Genomic DNA, 24335 nt, shown 5'->3' on the forward strand with positions numbered 1-24335 from the left:
CCCGAGGGCGCGCTAGCAAAAATTACATTTTTTTGGGCGGGAGAGCTCGTACCCAGATTTGTATGAAATGACTCCAAGTATTTTCTGCAGGAGTCTCGTACCCACATTTTTATTTGGTAAAATGACAAAGGTTTTCGAGAACTCGTAGTCGTACCCACATTTTTATTTGAATGACAAAGTTTTTCTTCAGGAGAACTCATACCCAGATATTGCAATCGGAATTCTATGTCGAGTGCGCGAGACATTCGAGGATTTCCGATTGCAGATATTGATGGGTACAACTTCTCTAGGAGAATTCTCCTGGGTACGAGTTCTCCTGGGTACGAGTTCTCCAGAAGTCTGGCGACCCTGTATTTTGTAAACATCTATTGTCAGTAGCAACGGATTCAAACAACATGGCGGAATGATTTGAAAAATAGTTCTCCAAAGTCATCAATCATCATACGCTAAAAGAGAAAAACCCTATACAATGATACGACAAAGACATTTTGAACTAAAAACACAACACATTTGGTAAAATACTTTAGGGAGAAGTATCTAATAATGAATTTATAGATCTGAGAACTTCATAACGCGGATGTACATAACCGATTAACAACCTAACCAGCATGTTGTGTTAGGACTAAAGGACTAGAACTGCGAAATAGTTGATCATCAAAATGGATGATCCGAGGTTTGAGTGGGTTGGGAAACAAGTCGCTTTAGCACTTGACATAAAAGAACCCGAGGCTTTCGAAGAATTGTTGGAAAGAGATGATGGTGTTTCTGAAAGAGGACTTGGAAAATTCCTCAATGACACGCCCGAGGAAAACGAATCCTCTATTTTGTTTTACAAAATAATCAGGGAAGAAGAAGAGGAGGTAGAAGTAGAATGTGGTATGTTTTGACAGTTAATGACGTTAAGTGTGGTGTTTTCGTGGTTCTTACATTCATATAATAATGATATATGTATGTCTGTACAGGGAAAAATGAGACCCTTAACGACCAGATACTGTACTGCAATTATTTGTACTGTTAATCGTGCAAAGTTTACTATAAATTGAATCTTGATAAGTTAATAATTTATGGAAATGATTTAGAAAAGTGGTTTTCAATTAATTATATATAGATCTAGCTAGTAAAATGTATAGAAGTTAATGACACTATGCTGTACGTACTATATTAATTTAAAGATATATATATATAAATTCTTGTCAAAGATCTTACCCCTTTCTGTCTAAAGAAATGTAATATGTTGAATGCATTGTACATTGTAATTTTACACATGTTGAATACAGTAGGCCTAAACATTTTATAAGATTATAAGATTATTTCGATCAGGTAATTTTATTTATTAATATTTAGTTAAAACAATTCCACTCTAAATAAAATTTATTTAATGTATTCACATCTGCTAGCCTGTATTTTAAGCAAACCGAGAGACTGAAATTTATGGAAATGATTTAATTTTCTTGATCTGCAAAGTCAGGTTTGTACTACTCTGACTTATCAAGGAAATTTGATTGGGTTCATCCTCAAATAAGAACGGTTTCATGAAACCAAATTCCTCAAGTTTACTTAAGAAATGAACATCACTTTTGAGCTGTTCATGATCAATATAAATGGACTTGGATTGGAGGCAAATTCTGTGAATCGCACTAGCACAGAAATTTGCCTCAAATCCAAATCCATTCATTTTGACCATGAACAGCTCTAAAGTGATGTTTGTTTCTTATATTTATATTCATTTACTAAATCACCGTTTCTTTACATTGCTTGTATAAGTGACAGGAAATATTTTGTTGCATAAAACGAACTCCTAAGATCCGCTTATGTCACAGTCGTATTGTGACGTACGTCAAAACATAGACATGACCTCACACTTCGTCTTACCCTGCCTTTTATGAACATTGCACGGTGCACTGTATTTTGGAGCTGGGAGACCGCAAGATTGGGATGATAATCCACGTAAGTTCACAATCTTAATCCGAGATGTGACTTTGCGAGATCTTTATAACACATGTTGTATTTTTTTCAAATTATTACGCTCTCTCAGTCGTGTGCTTTAAACTAGTTCATAATCTGTTCATGGTCAGTATGAATGGATTGTGTCGCGTGCTGAAATTGGTTGGTTCTTAGAGAAAAATACGATTTGTAATATAAATATAGTGTTTTGAACTTTCCTATTTAAAATATTTTTAGCTCACTTGAGCTGAAAGCTCAAGTGAGCTATTCTGATCTCTTTTTGTCTGCTGTCTGTCCGGCCGCAAACTTTTAAAACTTGTTATATCAGTCTATGTGAAAGTTTTTTGGACCACACAGGACATTCGGTCCTGTGTAATCAATGAACACACATGACCGAACCAGATTTTGTCAGTCCGAAAAACCTAATGTAAAAAAGTGAAATACGTGAAAATGTCACGGTCGGCCATTTTTTCCAAACCGTACGTATTGAATCATCTCGCAGGCCGTTAAAAAAATCGACTCATAGTCCATATTCTTCTCTTGAGTAGGCCTAACAGCTTTTCTTTTACCGGGGATCACTCCCGCATAATACTTTAGACAGTCCTTGCAGTTTTAATCACATTCATTTACGCATTTGGATTTGTGCGATATTTTTTACTTATAACAAACATTTAAATGACTCGGTGTCAAAATAGTAAAGTTCAAAACCGGACACTGAGACATCGGACATTCCGGTCCGGTGTAAAAAATGATGCATCGGACCTGAGGCATTGCACATCGGTCAGGTCCGACTGTCCGATGTCTTTCGCATAGACTGTTATATGCTGTAATCTTTGGATATATATTGTCGTAGGAATAAAAAAACACATGTTTTATATCAATTTAAGCTATACAAGTTATACACTTTATACAAATTATGCAATTTAACTCAATCAGATTAAAATTGATCAAGCTGATTTCCTATTTGATCTAGGGCTGAATATTGGTCAGAAAATTTCGATACGATACAATTTTATAAATTTAACGATACACGATATATTGGTTTTTATTATTCATCAATGTAAAATCAACAAAAAACAGATAAGAACAAAAAATGAAAACATAAAACATTTTTTTCTTTGTTCTTCTTCCTGGGATAAAGTAAAAAAGAAGAGAATTGCATTCATTAATTGAACTTCAATCAAAGTATATAAATTCACGACTTCATGCAGAGTAGCAACTATTTTCCCCCCCAATATGTTCCTAAATCTGATTAATTTTCTCATTACGAACTGACGCTGTTACGAAGGTAAGAATTTTAAATTAAATCACATGCACATACATATACATAGCCAACATCTCCGAAGACATGAGTTGTCTTGGTGCGTTTATGAAAGGTGAAGATGATGAACAGTGATCAATCTTATATAACACCTATTAGGAATACAAAATAGAGAGAGTTGGACAAACACGGACCCCTGAATATACCAGAGGTGGGATCAGGTTATTTAACACAATGTTGTGGTGCCAGTGCAAATGAAATATCAAATTTGTTGTCCCTCCCGACGTGGCAACTACTGCTGAACACAGATTGCATTTTGCTCATTTTTTGAATTTTTTTCCCCCATTGCTTCAATTTTCTAGGTGACATTTTGCATAAGGAATAATAGGAAGGTCGATCCCGATCAAAATTATTGAAAGTTAACGCGAATTTGTAAAGAAATATCAGTGATTTTTTTTGCTTTTCAAACTATCATCCCTCCTTTTGAATTGGGAAAAATTAGCGACGTTTTCCTCAAATTGGGAAAAATCATTCATAATAAATTAAAATGGTAATTTTAAGATACATAAAATAATCAAATAACAATTTTCTTGTTTGAGGTTTATTTCAGCTCTGATTTAAAATCATAAAATAAATCATTATTTAACATCGTATATGTATGGGAAGTCTGAGACAACTTGTATAAATATTATTTGCTTTTTCTAAGAAATACTTGTTGTCTAATTTCATAAAGAAAAATAATTGATTATTAATTCACCACCATTTGTACCCATAATCTTGTAATTATTATATTAATAATCAAGTTTCCCGAATGTCTCTCCTGTTTGTGCTTTTCAGTAAAATCCTATACTGTTGGCCACTTCCTGTTATTAGCCTGACCCTACATATAATGGCGGTCAAACTGAAAGTGTCAACAATATGGCTTAATGTGTATCTGGAAATTATTATATTACGCTGCATAAATGATCTGCTTAAAAGGATGCCTCCATTGTTTTACATATTCTTTACAAAACCTTTTGCATGTGCAGTGGTTTGGAGAATAAAACTGAAGAAAAAAAACGTATTTAGTCTTTGTCAGCAATATACGGTAACTTTTTGTTTAAAATGGCCTAATTTTCCTAGATTTGAAACTGGGAAAAACATATGAATATAATTGGGAAAAAAATATCTAATTTTTGTGAGGGGAAACAGCCAAATATCGGTGGCATTTTGGCCCCCCAAAAATCACTGAATATATCGGTAGGTGTATCGAAGGTTATGTATCAATACTCGGCACAGAGTTAAATATCGATATATATCGAGATCTCGATATATCAGTGCACCCTTAATTTAATCATGTATTTTCTGAGTTGGATAGTGAATGCCTCATTTCGAAGTATTCATGATCATGTGACTTTGCACACGGAATTTCAAATGTATAAACATGAATTACATGGCAACAGGAAAGCGTGGATAGGACACATTCAGCGATAAAAGACAGTCAGACTGTAGAGAAAACCACTTTGAGCAATGGAAGGGGAGTTAAATTTCCTGTTTAACATGAGTTAACTTTTCTCAACGTAGTCGCCGTTTAACTCAACACATTTCTTATTTCGCTTAAACCAGTCATAAAAAATGTGCACAAACTGTTCTGGTTTCATACGTAAAATCACATTTAACACTTCCTGTATCAGATCTTGCAAAATCATCATACCTCTGTCCGCATAAAAAAGACTTTATGTACGGAAATACGGCAAAGTCCATAGGGGCTAAATCTGGGCTGTACGGAGGATGCATGTTTTTAAAAGACACCCAAATCCAAGTAAATCGATCTCTAATTGAGTTGTCTGAGATGTATGTGTGAGAGCATTTTTCGGTAGAGGAAAGTTCATATTTTTCCATTGATTAGACTGTTGTTTAATTATTTCAGGATCATAGTAGTGGAACTAGCTTTCGTCGATTGTAATAATTCTGTCCAAAAACCTTGCAATGCCTCAATGGTGCAATTCGTTGTCGTCTGTCATCGTCTGTTAACAATTGAACATTTTTAACTTCTTCTTAATAACTACCAGTCCAATTCTTTTCAAATTTGGTATGAAGCAACATTGTGACAAGGGGGACATGAATTGTAAATTTCAGGACTCCATCACCCCTGGGGCTCTAGGGGCAGGGCAAAAACTGCCCAAAATTGACAAATTTTCAACAATCTTCTTCTCAAGAGAACCACACACATGTAAGAAAAACTAAATACATAGTGATGTATAGCAGGAAGTCCTCTACCAAAATTGTAAATTTCATGATCCCCGGGGTAGGGGTTCTGACCCCAGGACGGGGCCAAACTTGTTATATAGTGTTTATGTGTAAAACACAAATTACATCTTCTTTAGTGCTATTGATACTAAATTGAAAGTAAATAGATATTTAGAAAGAACAGGGAGTCCTTTACCAAAAATGTAAATTTGATTATTCCAGGGGTAAGGGTTTGGTATCAAAGTGGGGCCAAAATGGTCAATTATTAAACCTGTGAATAATAGACATTTTTAACTTCTTGATAACTATCATTCCAATTCTTTTCAAATTTGGTATGAAACATATTTGGAACAAGGGGAACATAATTTGTAAATTTCAGGATTCCTTGGGCCTTAGGGGCAGGGCAAAAACTGCCCAAAAATGACCAATTTTCAAAGAACCGCACACATGTAAGAAAAACTAAATGCATTATAGTGATGTAGAGCAGGAAGTCCTCTACCAAAATTGTAAATTTCATGATCCCCGGGGTAGGGGTTCTGACCCCAAGGCGGGGCTAAACTTGTTATATAGTGTTTATGTGTAAAACACTTAAATACATTTTCTTTAGTGCTTTTGATACTAAATTGAAACTAAATGGATAGAGCAGGTACCGTCTTTTACAAAAATTGTAAATTTGATTTTCCCCAGAGTAAGGGTTTTGACCCCAGGGTGGGGCCAAACTTAGTATATAGTATTTATGTGTAAGTTTGCTGATACTGTATCAAATCTAAATGCATACTTAGGAATAGCAGAAAAGGATGCATGTACAAAAAATGGTGAATTTCACAACCCAGGGTTATGACTTTAGGATGAGTCCAAATTGAGTCATTTGATGTTTTAATGTTAATACATCTATTATTTAAAGCCTTTCATCAGTGTATGCACTTTTGAAGGCAGTGAAGTTTTAAGAACACGTCTTGTTATACCCCCCGCAACAAGTTGTGGGGGGGTATACTGGAATCGGGTTGTCCGTCTGTCCGTCCGTCCGTCTGTAGACGCAATGGTTTCCGGGCTCTAAAGTATTATCCTTTCCACCTACCGTCACCATATCATATATATGGACTACCCATGGGATGAAGATGTTCCCTATCGATTTTGGGGTCAAAAGGTCAAAGGTCAAGCACACTGGACATCGAAGTAGCAATATGGTTTCCGGGCTCTAAAGCGTTATCCTTTCCACCTACAGTCACCATATCATACATATGGACTACCCATGGAATGAAGATGTTCCCTATCGATTTTGGGGTCAAAAGGTCAAAGGTCATGCACACTGGACATCGAAGTAGCAATATGGTTCGGTTTGTCATGCCATTTGTTTTTTACACTCAGAAAAGAGGTTGTTTATACCTATTACCAACACCCTTTGGGAGATTGGGGTAAGCGGGGGGTATTCTTAGTGAGCATTGCTCACAGTACCTCTTGTTTTATACTGTTGCTGAACATTAGAATATAGCTTAGATATTCAGAACAGGAAATTTTTTCTAGATTTCATAGCCCATGAAAGTAGAGATACTTTTTCACTAGTATTCAGGTGACCGATAAGGCCTGTGGGCCTCTTGTTTATAAACTGTCTTGACAATTCTACTCTCTTTGCCAAATTTTCATCTGTCAGAATTCTCGACACCCATTGAGCACAGACAGGACTCATATTTAGATCATGGCCGGGATAAAGTTTCATGTACCGTAGTGTTTGAAATTCCATATTTTCCTACAATTTCATGAACTGTTAGTAGCCGATCACTGTCAATCATGTCACGAACTTCATTTTTTACAGCACTGCAATCTCGGAAAGATGGTCTTCGTTCACGCATGTCATCCCGTAAACTGCCCCTTCCGTCCGAAAATCTTCTGTGCCACTTAACACTAATGAACGGCTCACATTACAATGTTTTTCTGACTGTTTAAGGAATTTATGGGTCTCTGTGGGTGTTTTTCCAATGTCTATACAAAATTTTATCACTGCTCTCTGCTCCACCTTTTCCGAAAACATCCTTTTTTTGAACAATGATGATCCTGTCTTTATAGATTCAATTTAAACCTCGATTTCTCTGCCATTTCGAAACTTTGAACATTCAAATTTTGCAGGTGTGACATTGAAACTATTGTCAACGTCATAATGTAAAATTCATCTCAATATCTGCGGAATTTTACAAAATACAAATGAAATGTGTGAAATGATAAACAACTTCTTTTATTAAAACTTCGCTCACTCACAGTGCTCCGGGTCACCATCCCAAGTCTGTGTAATCATGCATTTGAAATTGGAATTTTTTATTATATTTTATAATTCACAGATAGTAAAGGATTATAAATATGCTAATAATAAATATCTATAACGCTACTTTTATTTAAATTTAGGCTTGTCCACGAACTTTACGAACAACCCTCGTAGGTACATACTACAAGAACCTAGAATGTGCTCGAAGCACATGCACATGCGTGTGTATGCACGAGCATTGATTTTGGACCTTCTATTTTGGACTCACTTTTATTTCCACATTTTTAGCTCACCTGAACCGAAGGTTCAAGTGAGCTATTCTGATCACATTTTGTCCGGCGTCCATCTGTCTGTCCGTCCGTCTGTCTGTCTGTCCGTCTGTCTGTAAACTATTCACATTTTCGACTTCTTCTCCAGAACCACTGGGCCAATTTCAACCTAACTTGGCCAAAAGCATCCTTGGGTGAAGGGCTTTCAAGTTTGTTCAAATGAAGGGCCATGTCCCTTTCAAAGGGGAGATAATCACAAAAATGCAAAAATAGGGTGGGGTCATTTAAAAATCTTCTTCTCAAGAACCACTGGGCCAGAAGAGCTGAAATTTACCTGAAAGCTTCCTGACATATTGCAGATTCAAATTTGTTCAAATCATGGCCCCCGGTGGTAGGATGGGGCCACAAGGGGGGATCAAAGTTTTACATACAAATATATAGGGAATAACTTTAAAAATCTTCTTCTCAAGAACCACTAAGCCAGAAAAGCTGAGATTTACATGAAAGCTTCCTGACATAATGCAGATTCAAGTTTGTTCAAATCATGGGCCCCTGGGGTTGGATGGGGCCACAATAGGGGATCAAAGTTTTACATACAAATATATAGGAAAAATCTTTAAAAATCTTCTTCTCAAGAACCACTAAGCCAGAAAAGCTGATTTTTACATGAAAACTTTCTGACATAGTGCAGATTCAAGTTTGTTCAAATCATGGCCCCCGGGGATAAGATGGGGCCCCAAGGGGGGATCAAAGTTTTACACACAAATATATAGGGAAAAACTTTAAAAATCTTCTTCTCAAGAACCACTAAGCCAGAAAAGCTGAGATTTACATGAAAGCTTCCTGACATAGTGCAGATTCAAGTTTGTTCAAATCATGGCCCCCGGGGATAAGATGGGGCCACAATGGGGGGATCAAAGTTTTACACACAAATATATAGGGATAAACTTTAAAAATCTTCTTCTCAAGTACCACTAAGCCAGAAAAGCTGAGATTTACATGAAAGCTTCCTGACATAATGCAGATTCAAGTTTGTTCAAATCATGGGCTCCGGGGGTTGGATGGGGCCACAATAGGGGATCAAAGTTTTACATACAAATATATAGGAAAAATCTTCTTCTCAAGAACCACTGAGCCAGAAAAGCTCATTTTTACATGAAAACTTTCTGACATAGTGCAGATTCAAGTTTCTTCAAATCATGGGCTCCGGGGGTAGGATGGGGCCACAAGGGGGATCAAAGTTTTACATACAAATATATAGTTAAAATCTTTTTCTCAATAACCACTGAGTCAGAAAAGCTGATATTTACAAGAAAACTTTCTGACATAGTGCAGATTCAAGTTTGTTCAAATCATGGTCCCCGGGGGGTAGGATGGGGCCACAAGTGGGGGGGGAGGGGTCAAAGTTTTACATACAAATATAGAAAAAAGCTTTAAAAGAACCATTGGGCCAAAGAAGTTGACATTTACATGAAAGCTTTCTGACATAGTGTAGATTCAAGTTTGCAAAGGGTAGTTTGGGCCATAATAGGGACCAAGGTTTTACATGCAAATATATATGGAAAGTCTTCAGATATGGGCCAAGGTGACTCAGGTGAGCGATGTGGCCCATGGGCCTCTTGTTCCAGACATGATTTTTCTCCGCTTTCAAGCAGAATTCCGCTCTCCAGACTGGAAAAATCCGTTCTCTATATAACGATTCCACTTCCAGAAATTTCTAGGTTGCTCAATAAATTTCCCCATTTACGAATCTTATTTTCCAGAATATCCAGTTTTGACTTTGAATTTTACATAGCAGTCACTATTTCCACATTGTATTCTTCTCCTTGATTGGTTGAATCATTACAATATAGCCCAATCAGCAGAATGAACACTGATTGTAAACACGTGGGCCTTACAAAAATGTCCGTAAAAGTAGTACAAAGAGACGACAGTAATGGCCAAGGTCCAGCTTTTGAAGAACCTTTCAGTCAAGTGTTGGAAAATTTTCGTAGAACCTTAGACTAGGTTAGGGAACCAATACTTACTATTACTGGCATTTTTATAAAGCTTAAAACCTCAAAATTGGTTCACAGAATTTATTTTCTGAAAAGCTTCTTGGAGTCAAAATAATATCCATCAGGCCCCTAGATACCCAGACCCCCCTTCCATTTTTTCTATCTTTCTGTATAGAATCAATTATCATGTCTGAGTTTTCATTGAAATCTTTTGAAATTTATCTTGAATTCATATACTAAGACCTGTAATATATCGATATTGTCAAATTACTCACAAGCATGTGCCTGCACATGTGCTGAATTTTGATTGGATGATACTTCTACTTCTGTTACAGATTTGTTTCTGATTAAATTGTCTCAAAATTACGATATAGGTATATATTGAAATACTTCACTTAGTGGCATTGAATTCAATGCTATATCACACATGCATGTGTGCTTAATTTTGATTGGATAATAGTTAAAACTTCTATAAATTTCTTGTTTCTCAATGAATTTGGTTTGAAAATTATACTGTATCGCCATTTTCACAGTATTTGTGCAAATTATGTTGCACTTGGAGCAAAAAATAAAAATCCACATAGCACATTTTTGACATGTTGCCTAGAAAGTACAATATGTATGCGTACAAGAACCAAATTTTTTTGTATAAGCATTCCTATAAAAAAAGTTATGCCACGTCAAATTTTGGAAAAGAACCTGTGTTGCGGACACTTAAATTACACCTGTTACAACTAGTAAACTTATGCAAAGATAATGTTCATGGCCAAATTTTTTTTTGGTTTGGACTATGTATCAGAAAGAGGTAAATTAAAAAGAAAATTTTGTGGTTTTCTTTGAAAACAAGAAAAATTTTCATATAAATGTCCTACTAATATTTTTGCCCAATTTGTCTCCAATCTTTTAGGTTTATTTACATATACAAATACTCATAAGACTTATATGATTATCATGTGAAAATGACATTGAATATTCCTAAATTCAAATAAATCTATCATAATATTCTGTATGTCTTTATTTCATTCTTCTTAAATTTTGAAAATACATAGATATTTTTGTTGCGGACACTATACAGGTTATCATACATTACATCTCTAATATATTTGTCATTTATTTTAAAATCAATGTTGATAATTGTTTCTTTCTCGACTAATTCACGTGTCATATGATCAACTCTGGAAAATTAGATATCAAAAGTTGTAGAATGGTTTTTTTTTGAGATGGGAATTACCATATAACATTGACCATTAAATTTTCCTCATTATATATTGTTATGCAGTTTCAAAAAATAATGATGGTGTCACAGATGTTCATTCTATTAAACATGTTCTAAGGAATGATTTTATAGAGTAAATTTCATAAATTAAAGAATTTACTGAGGACTCTTATTTGTTTTGTCTCAGATTTTATATTGTTACAGACACTACAAATATACTTAAGTATTTCTGATTGAATCCATATTTGATTTGAATGAAGTAAATTAAAAACCTTAACCTCTAACTTATTTTCTATGTTGGTGAATGCTATAATATGATGAGAAAATTAAAAGAAAGGGGGTGGGGGGGTGGGGGGTGGGGGCTAGAATGATACTTTTGGAAATAATACCTTCAATTATAAAGTATATATACAAGTTTGAAGTGTCATCTTTCAAACTATCCAGTTGTTTTTTTAATCAAGTTATCCAACTTTATCATCAAGAACAGAATATTAGATATGTTTTAATATATTCACTTATTTCAGAAATATTGTAATGAAATAAAAGTGAAATGATAATTAATGCTAATGAAGACACTGCTAGTACTGTAGATAAATTTATTAACAACTCTTATTTATTTTTTTCAAATTCAAACAAACTTGAACTTGGAACTAAATGTTGATTGCAAAATAATGTTTGCATATAAACAATACTGATTATCAAAAGAATGAAATAACTTGTCATTGGTACTGTTTGGGGATAAAATTGGCTCAGAAAGTATGACGCTAATTTTATCATTAGTTTCCCCAGGAGGAATCTACTTTCTGTATTTCGTGTGAACAGGAATTGTATTCAGATATCCAGCAGTACTTGGGGGGGGGTGGGGGGGGGGGGGGGGGGGGTTCAACCTCATCTTTCTCCTTGTCCATAACTATAATGATCTGAAAATTATGTTTGTCACAAATAACATTTCTTTCTCTACCCTTTTTGGTTTTAATTCTTTTCCTTTTTGAAGTTGTTCTTTTCTTTCCAATTTTTTGTGTTCACCTTTTCTTGCATTTTCAACCTTTTCTTTCTCTCAAGATTTCTTTCTGTCTGTATTTTTTCATTCATGTAATCTCTTTGTGGCAAGAAATTGGGGATTGTTTTTTTACCTCTCTCAAGATTTCTCCTTTTCCTTATTTTGTCTTTCTTTAGCTTCACTGATTTTTTTTTTAATTTCACTCTATTTCTTCTATCTTCCTTGATTTCATTAACCTCTCTGGGCTGCTCATCTTAGTGGCTCATTAAAATCTTTTAGTCTAAGACACTTAAGAAAATTGGAATACATATCATTACTGTAGTGTTCGCAACAGTTAAATTGGAATATATTTAGATTTATCATTAAACAATTAACATCTTGACATATATTTGTTTAATTTCAGTTTGAAATATGTGAAAATTAACTTGAAATATGTAACTTTAGACTGAAAATTGAAGGATTTTGAATATGTATACACTAGATGTTATGGGTGTAAATTCCGAGTTTGAACATATATTTTCACAATATTTTAATCCATTACATGTTTAAAGTAAATACTTGAATAGTTATAGTTATCGTAAAGATAAATCATAATACATTTTCTTGAAAAAATCTATGAAATCAAAAAGCTGTTGCGGACACTACAAAACACAATATATCTGTCAGAAAACTTAGCAATACTGAGCTAGAGTCTGTTTCTTTGGTAGACACATTAGTAACTGTATTGCCTCTTACCAGTAAGAGTATAGAAGTACAAGTCATCAGGCATTCCAAAATATGCACATGTTGCGGACACTACAGAAGTTTTGGGACATTTTTATGCCAGTTAGAGAAAAATGCGTAATTTTTTCTAGTTTTGAATAATCCACTCAAACTTTTCTATAATAATGTTTCATTCAGTATTCAACTCAATTTTCAATGCAAAACAAAAGTTGAAATAATGAATTAACATGTAGTTTTTTTACTTGTAAGTTTAAACATTGGAATTTTATAAAATTGCATAACGTACAAGCATTTTCACATATCTTTAAACATTATTTCGCTAATATTTTTTCGATTTACATACAGTAAATTGCACGTAAAAGTGGAATAATTTCTCAATGATTTGGTTTCTATTTCCAAAAGCCTCTTCTAAAAATCTCTTTGAACAAAAACTTAAAAATAATGCCATTTTTGAGCTGCAACAGCATAACACACAAAATATCCCTTTTTTCAGTTGTATATCTTGAATATTTCTTTTGAATAGAACATGGGACTGTTATATATCATTGGATTTGTTAAAGGTACCATTTGGTCAATATTTGGTCATATTTGTTATGGGTTTAATCATATATCTTGATGTAGAATGCATTATAACATTAGCAAGTATGAATTATCACCAATACTGTGAAAATGGCGTATGTATATATACTAAAGCGCTTGACAGATTGACATGGGGAAAGTGTGTGCACAATGGATTTGATTTTGATTGGATAAGGCTTTTTAAACTTGTATGGATCTCTATTAATTCAGGAAATAAAGTGAAATTGTTTACTGTTTTAAATGTAAGTATCTATTGAATACTTCAATGTAATTTCCTTAAAAAAAAATAGCATGACTTGGTAATTAAGAGGATGTTTTGGGAACATCTGTAATGATCTCTGTTACAATTAGCTCTAGTTAAAATGTTTTGGGCAGACAGAAATTCTGTCTAGGCTGATGAACTTCAAATGGTGGTCCAGTCCAAACTGTGCACAAATTGCAATTGTTTGGAACTGGACAAATGAGTGCTTTGTATTGGGACATAGTTTGAGTCTTTGGAATAAACTAAGTGCTATTGCCTTCATAACTAGTTAATGTATGCATGTATTATTCATAGAATAAAAAACCAATGAAATTCATAAAATCTGAATAAAAATTCTAACAAGTTACCAAAAACTATCAATATATACAGAACCAGAAATTCCAGACATAGAAGATGAGGAGGAGACCACAGAACAGCCAGAAGAACCTAAAGACCCAGAGGAGGGTGAGCCTTTAGCAGAACAGCAACTCACAGTCTCAAGTCCTTTAGAAGAAGAAGAAACATCCAGAAAGGGTAAACATTGTTATATGGTGTTTTTTTTTTAATTTCAATTCAATCTCAAGATTTGTCTTTTTCTACTGTTTTACTTAGATTTTCATTTTCAATTGACTTTTCTTATCCAAAGCATGATATAAATACTATTTATAACTGTAGATTATCATTGTTTGATCATCAAATGAATTACATGTGCGTGCACACACCCATGTACACATGCACACATGAATCATGTCATTGATAGTTTAATTAGCATCATATTCCTGTTGAAATTAATACCTGTATATTTATGTTAACTACCAGGTCATAGTAGAAAAGGTAATATGGAGGAAGATATATATATATATAAATAATATATATATAATTCAAAATATAAGTAAATATCCACACAAGTAATAGTATAATAAAGAAAAATTAGAACGCCGAAAATAACTCAACCAGTTTCATTTTCAATTTTCAAGAGTTATGACATTATTGCTTAGTTACACATTATAGATTTAACTATGATGTCAAACCTGACGGATTGTATTGACGCTTTAACAAAGATCATTATGACGTCATGATACAACATTATGAAATAATACATGAGAAAAGAAAAAAAGGAATAAAAACACAGCCGACTTTTGGTCTGTGCAAGATAAAAAATATACAATATGTACAATAATAATGACAAGTTTGTTTACATAGCAGTTGACTTCTGACCTATGTGTTAACAATCAAATAAAACAGATTTATAATGCGTGAAAATGTTTATAAATCATATAAAGTTTTGCATTTTATGGAACGTTTAATGCAGGTTTGTATCCTCGAATAAACAACGTTTCTTTAGTTTCACGCTCCGTTTCTGTAGTATCTCTCAGGAATTTGTAAAAGGGGAAAATGGTAAAGTTCGGACTGAAATTTTTGGCACAGTTTCGAATGTGTTTACTGACTTGAGTACATTGGTATTTTGGTTCCCTTATTTGTTGATGGTGTACAGTCATCCTGTGTTGTAGGGTGTCGCCTGTCTGGCTGATGTAATTTTCTCCACAACCAGTGCAAGTTATCACATACAAGAGGTTGGAAGAAGTGCACGTCATGGATGATTTCACTGTAAATTGCCTTCCGTTTTTGAAATAAAATTTGGATCCAGGTGTTATATATGGGCACTTGGCGCACCTTGGTTTATTACATTTGCTGATGGTGGTGATTTCATTGTTGCTACTGGAAAAACATGCTCTGGTTAGAATTGATTTTAGAGAAGGGCTTTGCCGTTTACTTTTGATAATTTTTGATGATTCCAATATTTTTTTCATGTCTGTGTCTTCTTCCAAGATAGGGAGGTTGTTCCTGATAACCTGAAAAACTACCGGATTTTTTGGATTGTGCGTCGAAACGTATGGTAGGACATTTTGACAGGGTTTAGCATTTACTTTCAGGAGATCCTTCCTTTCTTGAGATTTGGCTTTGTTTATTCCGTTTTTGATTAATTGCTCTGGGTAGCGTCTTTGTAAAAGCGAGTTTTGTAATTCCACCAAGTGACTGTTAAGGATTTCACTATCGGAAATAATTGTGCAGATGCGTCTCGCTAAATTGTATGGAATGTTGTTTCTCGTATGCTTAGGGTGACAAGAATCAAACATACGATATTGTTTGGTATCTGTCAATTTGTAAAACACGTCTGTCATTATGCGGTTGTGTCTTTTAATTACCATGACATCAAAAAATGATAACATGTTTTTATTGGATTCCATAGTGAATTTCATGGTAGGGCTTAGTGTGTTTAGGATATTGAAAAACTTCATTAATTGTTCTTCTCCTCTGTCCCATATGATAAAACAATCGTCCAAGAAATGTTTCCACGACTGTCTTAAAAAAAATTCAAATTCTTGTCCAAATTTTTCCTGAATTGTAGAAAATAATTTTTCTTTCAAAAAACCTAGAACTAGTGTTGCATATGTTGGGGCAACTTTGGTTCCTATTGCAGTGCCCATTTTTTGTTTGTAAATAGTTCCATTGAATTGCATGAAATTGTTTTCCAATATTAATTGTAAACCTAATATTACGAATTTTTTCGGAAATCTCTCTAGTAAAAGATTAGGGAAACGGTCTATCCAATATTCTATGGCGGCTAAGTCCTAGCTCATGAGGAATATTAGAATAGAGGTTTGTGACATCGAATGATACTAAAAGAGACTCTGAATCAATTTCTTCTGGAAGGGAATTAAGAAAATCTACGGTGTCTCTTAAATATAACTCTGAACTTTTGTAATGTAAGGTTTAAGTAGTAAATCCAAGAGATAACTAATCCTGTGAGTTTCGCAGGTAGGTCCTGCGACTATGGGTCTAATTGTTAGATCTTCTGGGCATTCAATACTTATATACGTGGATTTAGAATTTTTGCATTCGTCTTTTATGATTTGGCTTTTATGTATTTTTGGTAGGCCATAAAAGTTACTAGTTTTAGCATTAAAACATAGAAGGTATGATTTTTCCTTGGCAGTAAGTTTATCTCCGTGTTCAGTGATAATTTTTTCAAGTTTTATCAAGACTTCTTTAGAGTCATATTCTTGCTGTTTCTCGTAGTAAGTACAATTCTCCAGCACAGCAAGACACATTGATTCATAATATTCACGATCCATAATAACTACAACGCTCCCTCTATCCGCTTCTTTTATAATGATGCTTTTATCCTTTTTTAATTTTTGAATGGCATTCCATTCTAATTTACTTACATTATTTCTTATCCGATTTTTGTTAAGTTGCTCTACGGGAAATTTTTTAACCATGTTGATGAAATTATCCAAGTTTGCGTTTCTACCTTTAGGAGGCATAAAGTTGCTTCTGTTCGCTACAACAGAGTCGTCTTCTTTTTCATAATCTAGGAAAAATTCAGCCAACCGTAATTTTCTACAAAACGCGTCCGTGTCATTTGTTATTTCTTCTACATTTTTTGTGCGTGGTGTTGGAGTGAATTTCAGTCCTTTTTCAAGTATCTTAATTTTACTGTCCGTTAATGTTCTTTTTGATAAATTGATTATTTTGGGGTCGGGATTTTCCTGTTCTTTGTTTTTTGCTATCTTATTTGGTTGGGTCTTGTGCCATATCCTAAAAAAGAGTTTCTAGGTGATGTGGTGTTTCCTCGTTGTGTTTTATTTTGTCTGTATTGTCTCTCATGATACGGAATTTGTGGGCGGTCTCGGCTCTTGTTGTCGTATGTTCTAGGACTGATGTGTGACGGGAAACGATTTGATATTGCTGTAGTTTGTTGATTGTTTGGTCCCATTTTCTTATTGTTGCTATGTTGGAAGGATCCTAATTTTATAAAAGGATTTTTGTCTTTGTGTTCCTGTTTAAATTGTGTTTCATATTTTTGGAACCAAGTTTCTGATTTTGACCACCTTTCTATTGACTTTTGTTCTTCACAAAGACATTCATCATTCCATTTTTTCATAAGAATGTTAAAAGTGGACATGGACATTTTATTTTCAAAGAATGTTTGGATTTTGATGTCAATGGACTGGTATTTGTCCTCATTGTGTTTTCCCCTCATTTCTAGCAGGTCGTGTTCAGTTTTGAAATTTTCTAGCACTAACCTTTCTCTTCTTATGCGTTGATTTTCAGGCTCTCCTCTGATCTCCGGAATTTGTAGTTTATGTGGCATAATATGTGGTTCAGAAAGGAGCCATGTATTATATACTTTTGCCTTTTGTGTGTTTTTTAACATATTCTAGGAGGCGATTCTTCTAAATTTCAATTGTAGGTTCCAGAATTGGATGTTCCGTTGTTTTTCAGACAATGCCCTGGTTTCGTCGGGATCTGTTTCAGAATTTTCTTCAGAAGGTATCACGGTAGGATTAGCATCTGCGTGATTTTCAACGGCTATTGATATAATATCTTCTTGGTTCCGGTGATGAATATCTCTCCCTGGTGTGAATGATTGTATTAAATCCTTAATACCTGTTATATTACTTTGGATTTTCTCTAAATCCCCATGTTGGTTCACGAACTTCAAGTTTTTGTTTGATATCCCGCAGGTCTCTGGTTAGTTCATCCAGTCTCTCTGTAATTTGACGTCATAGTTAAATCTATAATGTGTAACTAAGCAATAATGTCATAACTCTTGAAAATTGAAAATGAAACCGGTTGAGTTATTTTCGGCGTTCTAATTTTTCTTTATTTTATATATATATATATATATATATATATATATATATATAATATTTTACACACACATACACATGAACTGCTCTCTGTAAAAATGGGTTAAAATTTTTGAAAATTTGCTTTTTAGCTCACCTGAGCCGAAAGCTCAAGTGAACTTTACTGATCGCCTGTTGTCCGTCTGTAAACTTTTTACATTTTCAACTTCTACTTCAGAACCACTGAGCCAATTTCAACCACACTTGGCAAAAAGTATCCTTGGGTGAAGGGCTTTCAAGTTTGTTCAAATGAAGGGTCATGCCCCCTTCAATGGGGAGATAATCATAAAAATGCAAAAATAGGGTGGGGTCATGCATTTAAAAATCTTTTTCTCAAGAACCACTGGACCAGAAGAGCTGACATTTACCTGAAAGCTTCCTGACACAGTGCAGATTCAAGTTAATTAAAATAATGGTCCCTGGGGGTATGATTGGGCCACAATAGGGGATCAAAGTTTTACATACAAATATATAGGGAAAATCTTTAAAATCCTCTTCTCAAGAACTACTGGGCCAGAAAAGTTTACATTTACATGAAAGTTTCCTGATATAGTGCAGATTCAAGTTTGTTAAAATCATGGCCCCCGGGGTTAGATTGGGGCCACAATAGGGGATCAAAGTTTTACATCTTTAAAAATCTTCTCAAGAACTATTGGGACATGGAAGTTTACATTTACATGAATGCTTAAAATCATGGCCCCAGGGGGTAGGTGGGGCCACAATAGAGATCAAAATTTCACATGCGAATATATAGGGAAAATTTTTAAATATGGGCGAGCGATGTGGCCCATGGGCCTCATGTGTTATTTCACCTGAGCTGAAAGCTCAAGTGAGCTTTTCTGATCGCCTGTTGTCTGTCGTCAGTATGTCTGTAAACTTTTCACTTTTAAGGCTCAAGTGAGCTTTTCTGATCAAAATTTGTCCATTGTCTGTTGTCATCGTTGGCGTTGTAAATTAAACTTTTCACATTTTTGTCCCCCACTGCAACGCAGAGGGGGACATTGTGCAGATTCAAGTTTGTTAAACCATGACATAGTGATTTACCGATTATCACTGACTTTTGATTGTCGGTCGCTATAATGAAACAATGTGAATAATCGATTGTCATTTTGAAAATTGAAAATCGTTGACATTGGTATTTTTTTATGATACGAAATTCCTGCCGTGACTTATGGACATCCGGGACGATATGGCCAAAAATAATCAGTCAATAATTTTTTTTATTTTTTGCATAAAGCAACATCGGGATGTCGTCCTATATAATATGTAAATATTTCACGGTCACTTTCTAATTATGCAAGGGAGATAATAAGCTTTAAATACCCCCAGTTTTCGAAATGTGTGAATTTTCCAAGATCATTCAGATTTTCAATGAAAAAAAATCATTGGATACAATTTTTATATATTTTTTTAGATCGCCTGAGTTTACTTAGGTGATCTATTGTAATTGGTTGTCGTCCGTCGTCGTGCAACGTGCGTTAACAATTGAACATTTTTAACTTCTTGATAACTACCAGGCCAATTCTTTTCAAATTTTGTATGAAGCATCTTTGGGACAAAGGGGACATCAATTGTAAATTTCAGGACTCCAGCACCCCTGGGGCGGGACAAAAACTGCTCAAAATTGACCAATTTTCAAAAATTTTCTTCTCAAGAACCTCACATGTGTAAGGAAAACTAAATGCATGGTGATGTAGAGCAGGAAGGCCTTTACCAAAGTTGTAAATTTTATGATCTCCAGGGTAGGTGTTCTGACCCCAGGGCAGGACCAAACTTGTTATATAGTGTTTATGTGTAAAACACTTAAAAATTACATCTTCTTTAATGCTATTGATACTAAATTGAAAGTAAATAGATATTTAGAAAGAACAGGTAGTCCTTTACCAAAATTGTAAATTTGATGATCCCAGGGGTAGGGGTTTTGGTACCAGGGTGCATGGGGCCAAAATGGTGAGCAATAGACATTTTTAACTTCTTCTTGATAACTATCATTCCAATTCTTTTTAAATTTGGTATGAAGCATCTTTGGTACAATGGGGACATAAATTATATATTTCAGGATTCCTGCACCCCTGGGGCCTAGGGGGTGAGGCAAAAACTGCCCAAAATTGACCAATTTTAAAATTTTTTCTCAAGAACCGCACATGTTTAAGAAAAACTAAATGCATTAAGATGTGAAGCAGGAAAGCTTTTACGAAAATTGTAAATTTCATGATCCCCTGGGTAGGGGTTCTGACCCCAGGGTGAGGCCAAACTTAGTATATAGTGTTTATGTGTAAGTTTGCTGATACTGTATTAAATCTAAATGCATACTAAGGAATAGCAAAAAAAGATGTACAAAAAATGGTGAATTTCACAACCCAGGGTTTTGACTCGAAGATGGCCGGGTCCAAATTTGTCATATCTTATAATGTTTTAATGTTAATACGAGGGCATTGAAGTAATTGTAAGAACACATCTTGTTTTATACATTTGTTGAATGTTAAGATTTAGCTTTGATATTCAGAACAGGAAATGTTTTCTAAATTTCATAGCCCTTGGGAGTAGTGATAATTTTTTACTAGTACTCAGGTGACCGATAAGGCCTGTGGGCCTCTTGTTTATACACGACATGGCTTCGGACAAAACGTCTAGCTCTACAATATTCATCTTCCTTGAAGCCGCGGGGTTTATATCTTATGTCAACATGAGCTACTACTTTGTTTATCTAGTGTCATGTGACTCAATTGTCTCCATGCTATTTTTCAAGGAATTTATGTGTCGCATACGTTGTGACTTTTGCACCTTTTCCTTTTTTACACGTCTGCCTCCACATACATTATGACATCTGTCATATTGTTTACATTAGTTGCCATTTCTGCAGCAGTGTTGATCACGCAAGTTACCCGAACTTTGTAAAAATGAATTGAAATATAAAGTAGTTAGAGACATAATGCGCACTTACATTTACATGAAAATGCTTGGGAAAATTAAACATTCCTATCATCTTTAATATTTCACCAAAAGTGTGGATCTTCGTCATAATGGGGGTGGGTGGGTATTTTTCTACAGCACCAGAATAATTCGTACCTTCGGAGAAATACATGTTTCCTGTCCTAGTTTCGCACTAAATATCAACAAATGATTTTCATTTTTCACTTACACATGATTGACTTTCTTTTCCCATAAATATAATGCCTATGCACATTGCATAGGCCTACATGTAGGAGCAATTTCGGCAACTTATATAATATCAAAATTACCGTGGCATATACTATCAAATGATAATAAAAATTATGATTTGTCAAGAATTTGACCAACAGATACACTTGGTAGCGGTAGCCACAAAATATGATGAAATTTTCCCCGTGATGCAACGTCGTGACATACTATTTTATTGTGACGTCATTTAGTGTGTCTGTACATTGTGATTTTTCTCAGGAAGCCTTCACTACGCTGCATCTGGTTCTAAATTTATAATAAATTTGCAACCATCACGTGATCATTGTACCTGCACATATCCTTAACTAAAAACAAAAATGGCTGACGAAGCTGTCATATCATCTGATAAGAACAACAGCAAAAATTAAGAGATCTATCCCTATCCCTGGAAACCAAAATCAAAAGTATGGGATTGTTAACTGAATTTCTAATGTTTTTAATTTCTACGATTTTATTCTAATTAAATCCCGAGGGGATCCGGATTAGAGTAGGTCCTCAGTACCCCTTACTTGTCGTAAGACAAAGAGGCGATTAAATGGGGCGGTCCTTCGGATGAGACTGCAAAAAACGAAGGGCCTGTGTTGTAGCAGGTTTGACACGATAAAGATCCCTCCCTGTTCAAAGGCTGAGCACAAGCCTAAATTTTACAGCCTTTCAACGGCAATAATGACATCTCCATATGATTTTTAGCCGAGTTACAATGAAGTTGAACTCGGCTATTGGTTTGGTGATGTGGGCGGGCGGGCATTTGGCCGTCAACAATTGGTTTCCGGATGATAACTCGAAAAGTTTACAATCTAATCAAATGAAACTTTGATATATTGTTGGGTACCAGGTAAGAAAGACCCCTATTGATTTTGGAGAAAAATGGTCAAAGGTCAAGGTCACAGTGACCGAAAATAGAATGAAAATTTCAGAAAAATTTGGTTTCATGATGATAACTCAGAAAGTTTAAATCCGAATCAAATGAAACTTTCATATATTGTTGGGTACTAGGTAAGGAAGACCCCTATTGTTTTGGAGAAAAAAGGTCAAAGGTCAAGGTCACAGTGACCGAATATATAATGAAAATTTCAGAAATATTTGGTTTCCGGATGATAACTCAGAAAGTTTAAATCCGAATAAGATGAAACTTTGATATATTGTTGGGTACTAGGTAAGGAAGACCCCTATTGATTTTGGAGGAAAAAGGTCAAGGTCACTGACCGAATATAGAATGGAAATTTCAGAAATATTTGGTTTCCGGATGATAACTCAGAAAGTTTAAATCCGAATAAGATGAAACTTTGATATATTGTTGGGTACTAGGTAAGGAAGACCCTTATTGATTTTGGAGGAAAAAGGTCAAGGTCACTGACCGAATATAGAATGGAAATTTCAGAAATATTTGGTTTCCGGATGATAACTCAGAAAGTTTAAATCCGAATCAAATGATACTTAAAGATATTGTTATGTACCAGGTAAGGAAGACCCCTATTGATTTTGGAGAAAATATGTCAAAGGTTAAGGTCACAGTTACCGAAAATAGATTTAAAATTCCAAAAAATTTTGGTTTCCGTAGGATAATTCGAAATTTTTATACCCCCCGCAATAAGTTGTGGGGGGGGGGGGGGGGGGGGGGGGGGGGGGGGGGGGAGATACTGGAATCGGGTACGTCCATCCGTCTGTAGACGCAATGGTTTCCGGGCTCTAAAGCATTATCCTTTCCACCTACCGTCACCATATCATATATATGGACTACCCATGGAATGAAGATGTTCCCTATCGATTTTGGGGTCCAAAGGTCAAGTGCACTGGACATCGAAGTAGCAATATGGTTTCCGGGCTCTAAAGCGTTATCCTTTCCACCTACAGTCACTATATCATACATATGGACTACCCATGGTATGAAGATGTTCCCTATCGATTTTGGGGTCAAAAGGTCAAAGGTCATGTGCACTGGACATCTAAGTAGCAATAATGGTTCGGTTTTTTTACACTCAGAAAAGAGGTAGTTTATACCTATTACCAACACCCTTTGGGAGATTGGGGTAAGCGGGGGGTATTCTTAGTGAGCATTGCTCACAGTACCTCTTGTTTAATTTGAATCAAATGAAACTTGGATATATTGTTGGTTACCAGCAAAACAAGGCCCCTATTGATTTTGGAGAAAAAATGTCAAAGGTCAAGGTCACAGTGACCGAAAATTAAATTGAAAACTTCAGACAAATATGGTTTCTGGACAGTAACTCGAAAAGTTTAAAACTGAAATTAGTTCTTCACAATTATAAATATGCCACATCATTCCTGACTTTACAATGTATCCCATGCAACTCGGCTCATGCATCCCTGGGTGCATACATTGATTTTTCAAGATTTAATCAGTTAATCTAATCAAGATAATTTAGGGTAAAAATAAAGTGAATTTGATATATTTATGCCATAAAGGATCATATGGAAAGATCGAAAGGAAAGGCCCACAGGGGTTTTCAATCTTATGCATGATGTATAGAATAAAAGTCGAAACTGGTTGCAGATTTAATTGAACATTTTAAAGGCAATCTAAAATTACACGGTTATCAAATAGATAGTTCATACAGGAATGAAAAGTTTTCTCCTGCATTTTAATATCGCAGATAAAATCACCTACCCCACACCTTTTCCAAATAACACAATTTATCGATCCTCTTTTGAAGAACCCCACCAACAAACGAACCTTTTGCTGGTTGAGTTTTTCGACAA

At 34.9% G+C, this 24335-nt stretch overlaps 1 protein-coding gene across 4 annotated transcripts in view; it reads left to right on the plus strand.

Annotated features, from left to right (window-relative positions):
• The first annotated feature begins 376 nt into the window (after window positions 1–376).
• The window catches only part of LOC125664627 (dynein axonemal heavy chain 10-like), a 228130-nt gene continuing 204171 nt past the window's right edge, over window positions 377–24335 (plus strand). For 3 of the 4 annotated variants that reach the window (XM_056154597.1, XM_056154594.1, XM_056154601.1), the window contains exons 1-2: window positions 588–876; window positions 14107–14250. In XM_056154597.1, coding sequence (XP_056010572.1) covers window positions 660–876; window positions 14107–14250 — 361 coding nt within the window. In that variant the 5' untranslated portion in view covers window positions 588–659. Of the gene's footprint in view, window positions 877–14106; window positions 14251–24335 lie in introns of all 4 variants that reach the window. The other variant, XM_048897447.2, reaches the window with a different exon arrangement.

Source organism: Ostrea edulis, chromosome 1 (assembly GCF_947568905.1).
Source record: "Ostrea edulis chromosome 1, xbOstEdul1.1, whole genome shotgun sequence".
NCBI lineage: Eukaryota > Metazoa > Mollusca > Bivalvia > Ostreida > Ostreidae > Ostrea > Ostrea edulis.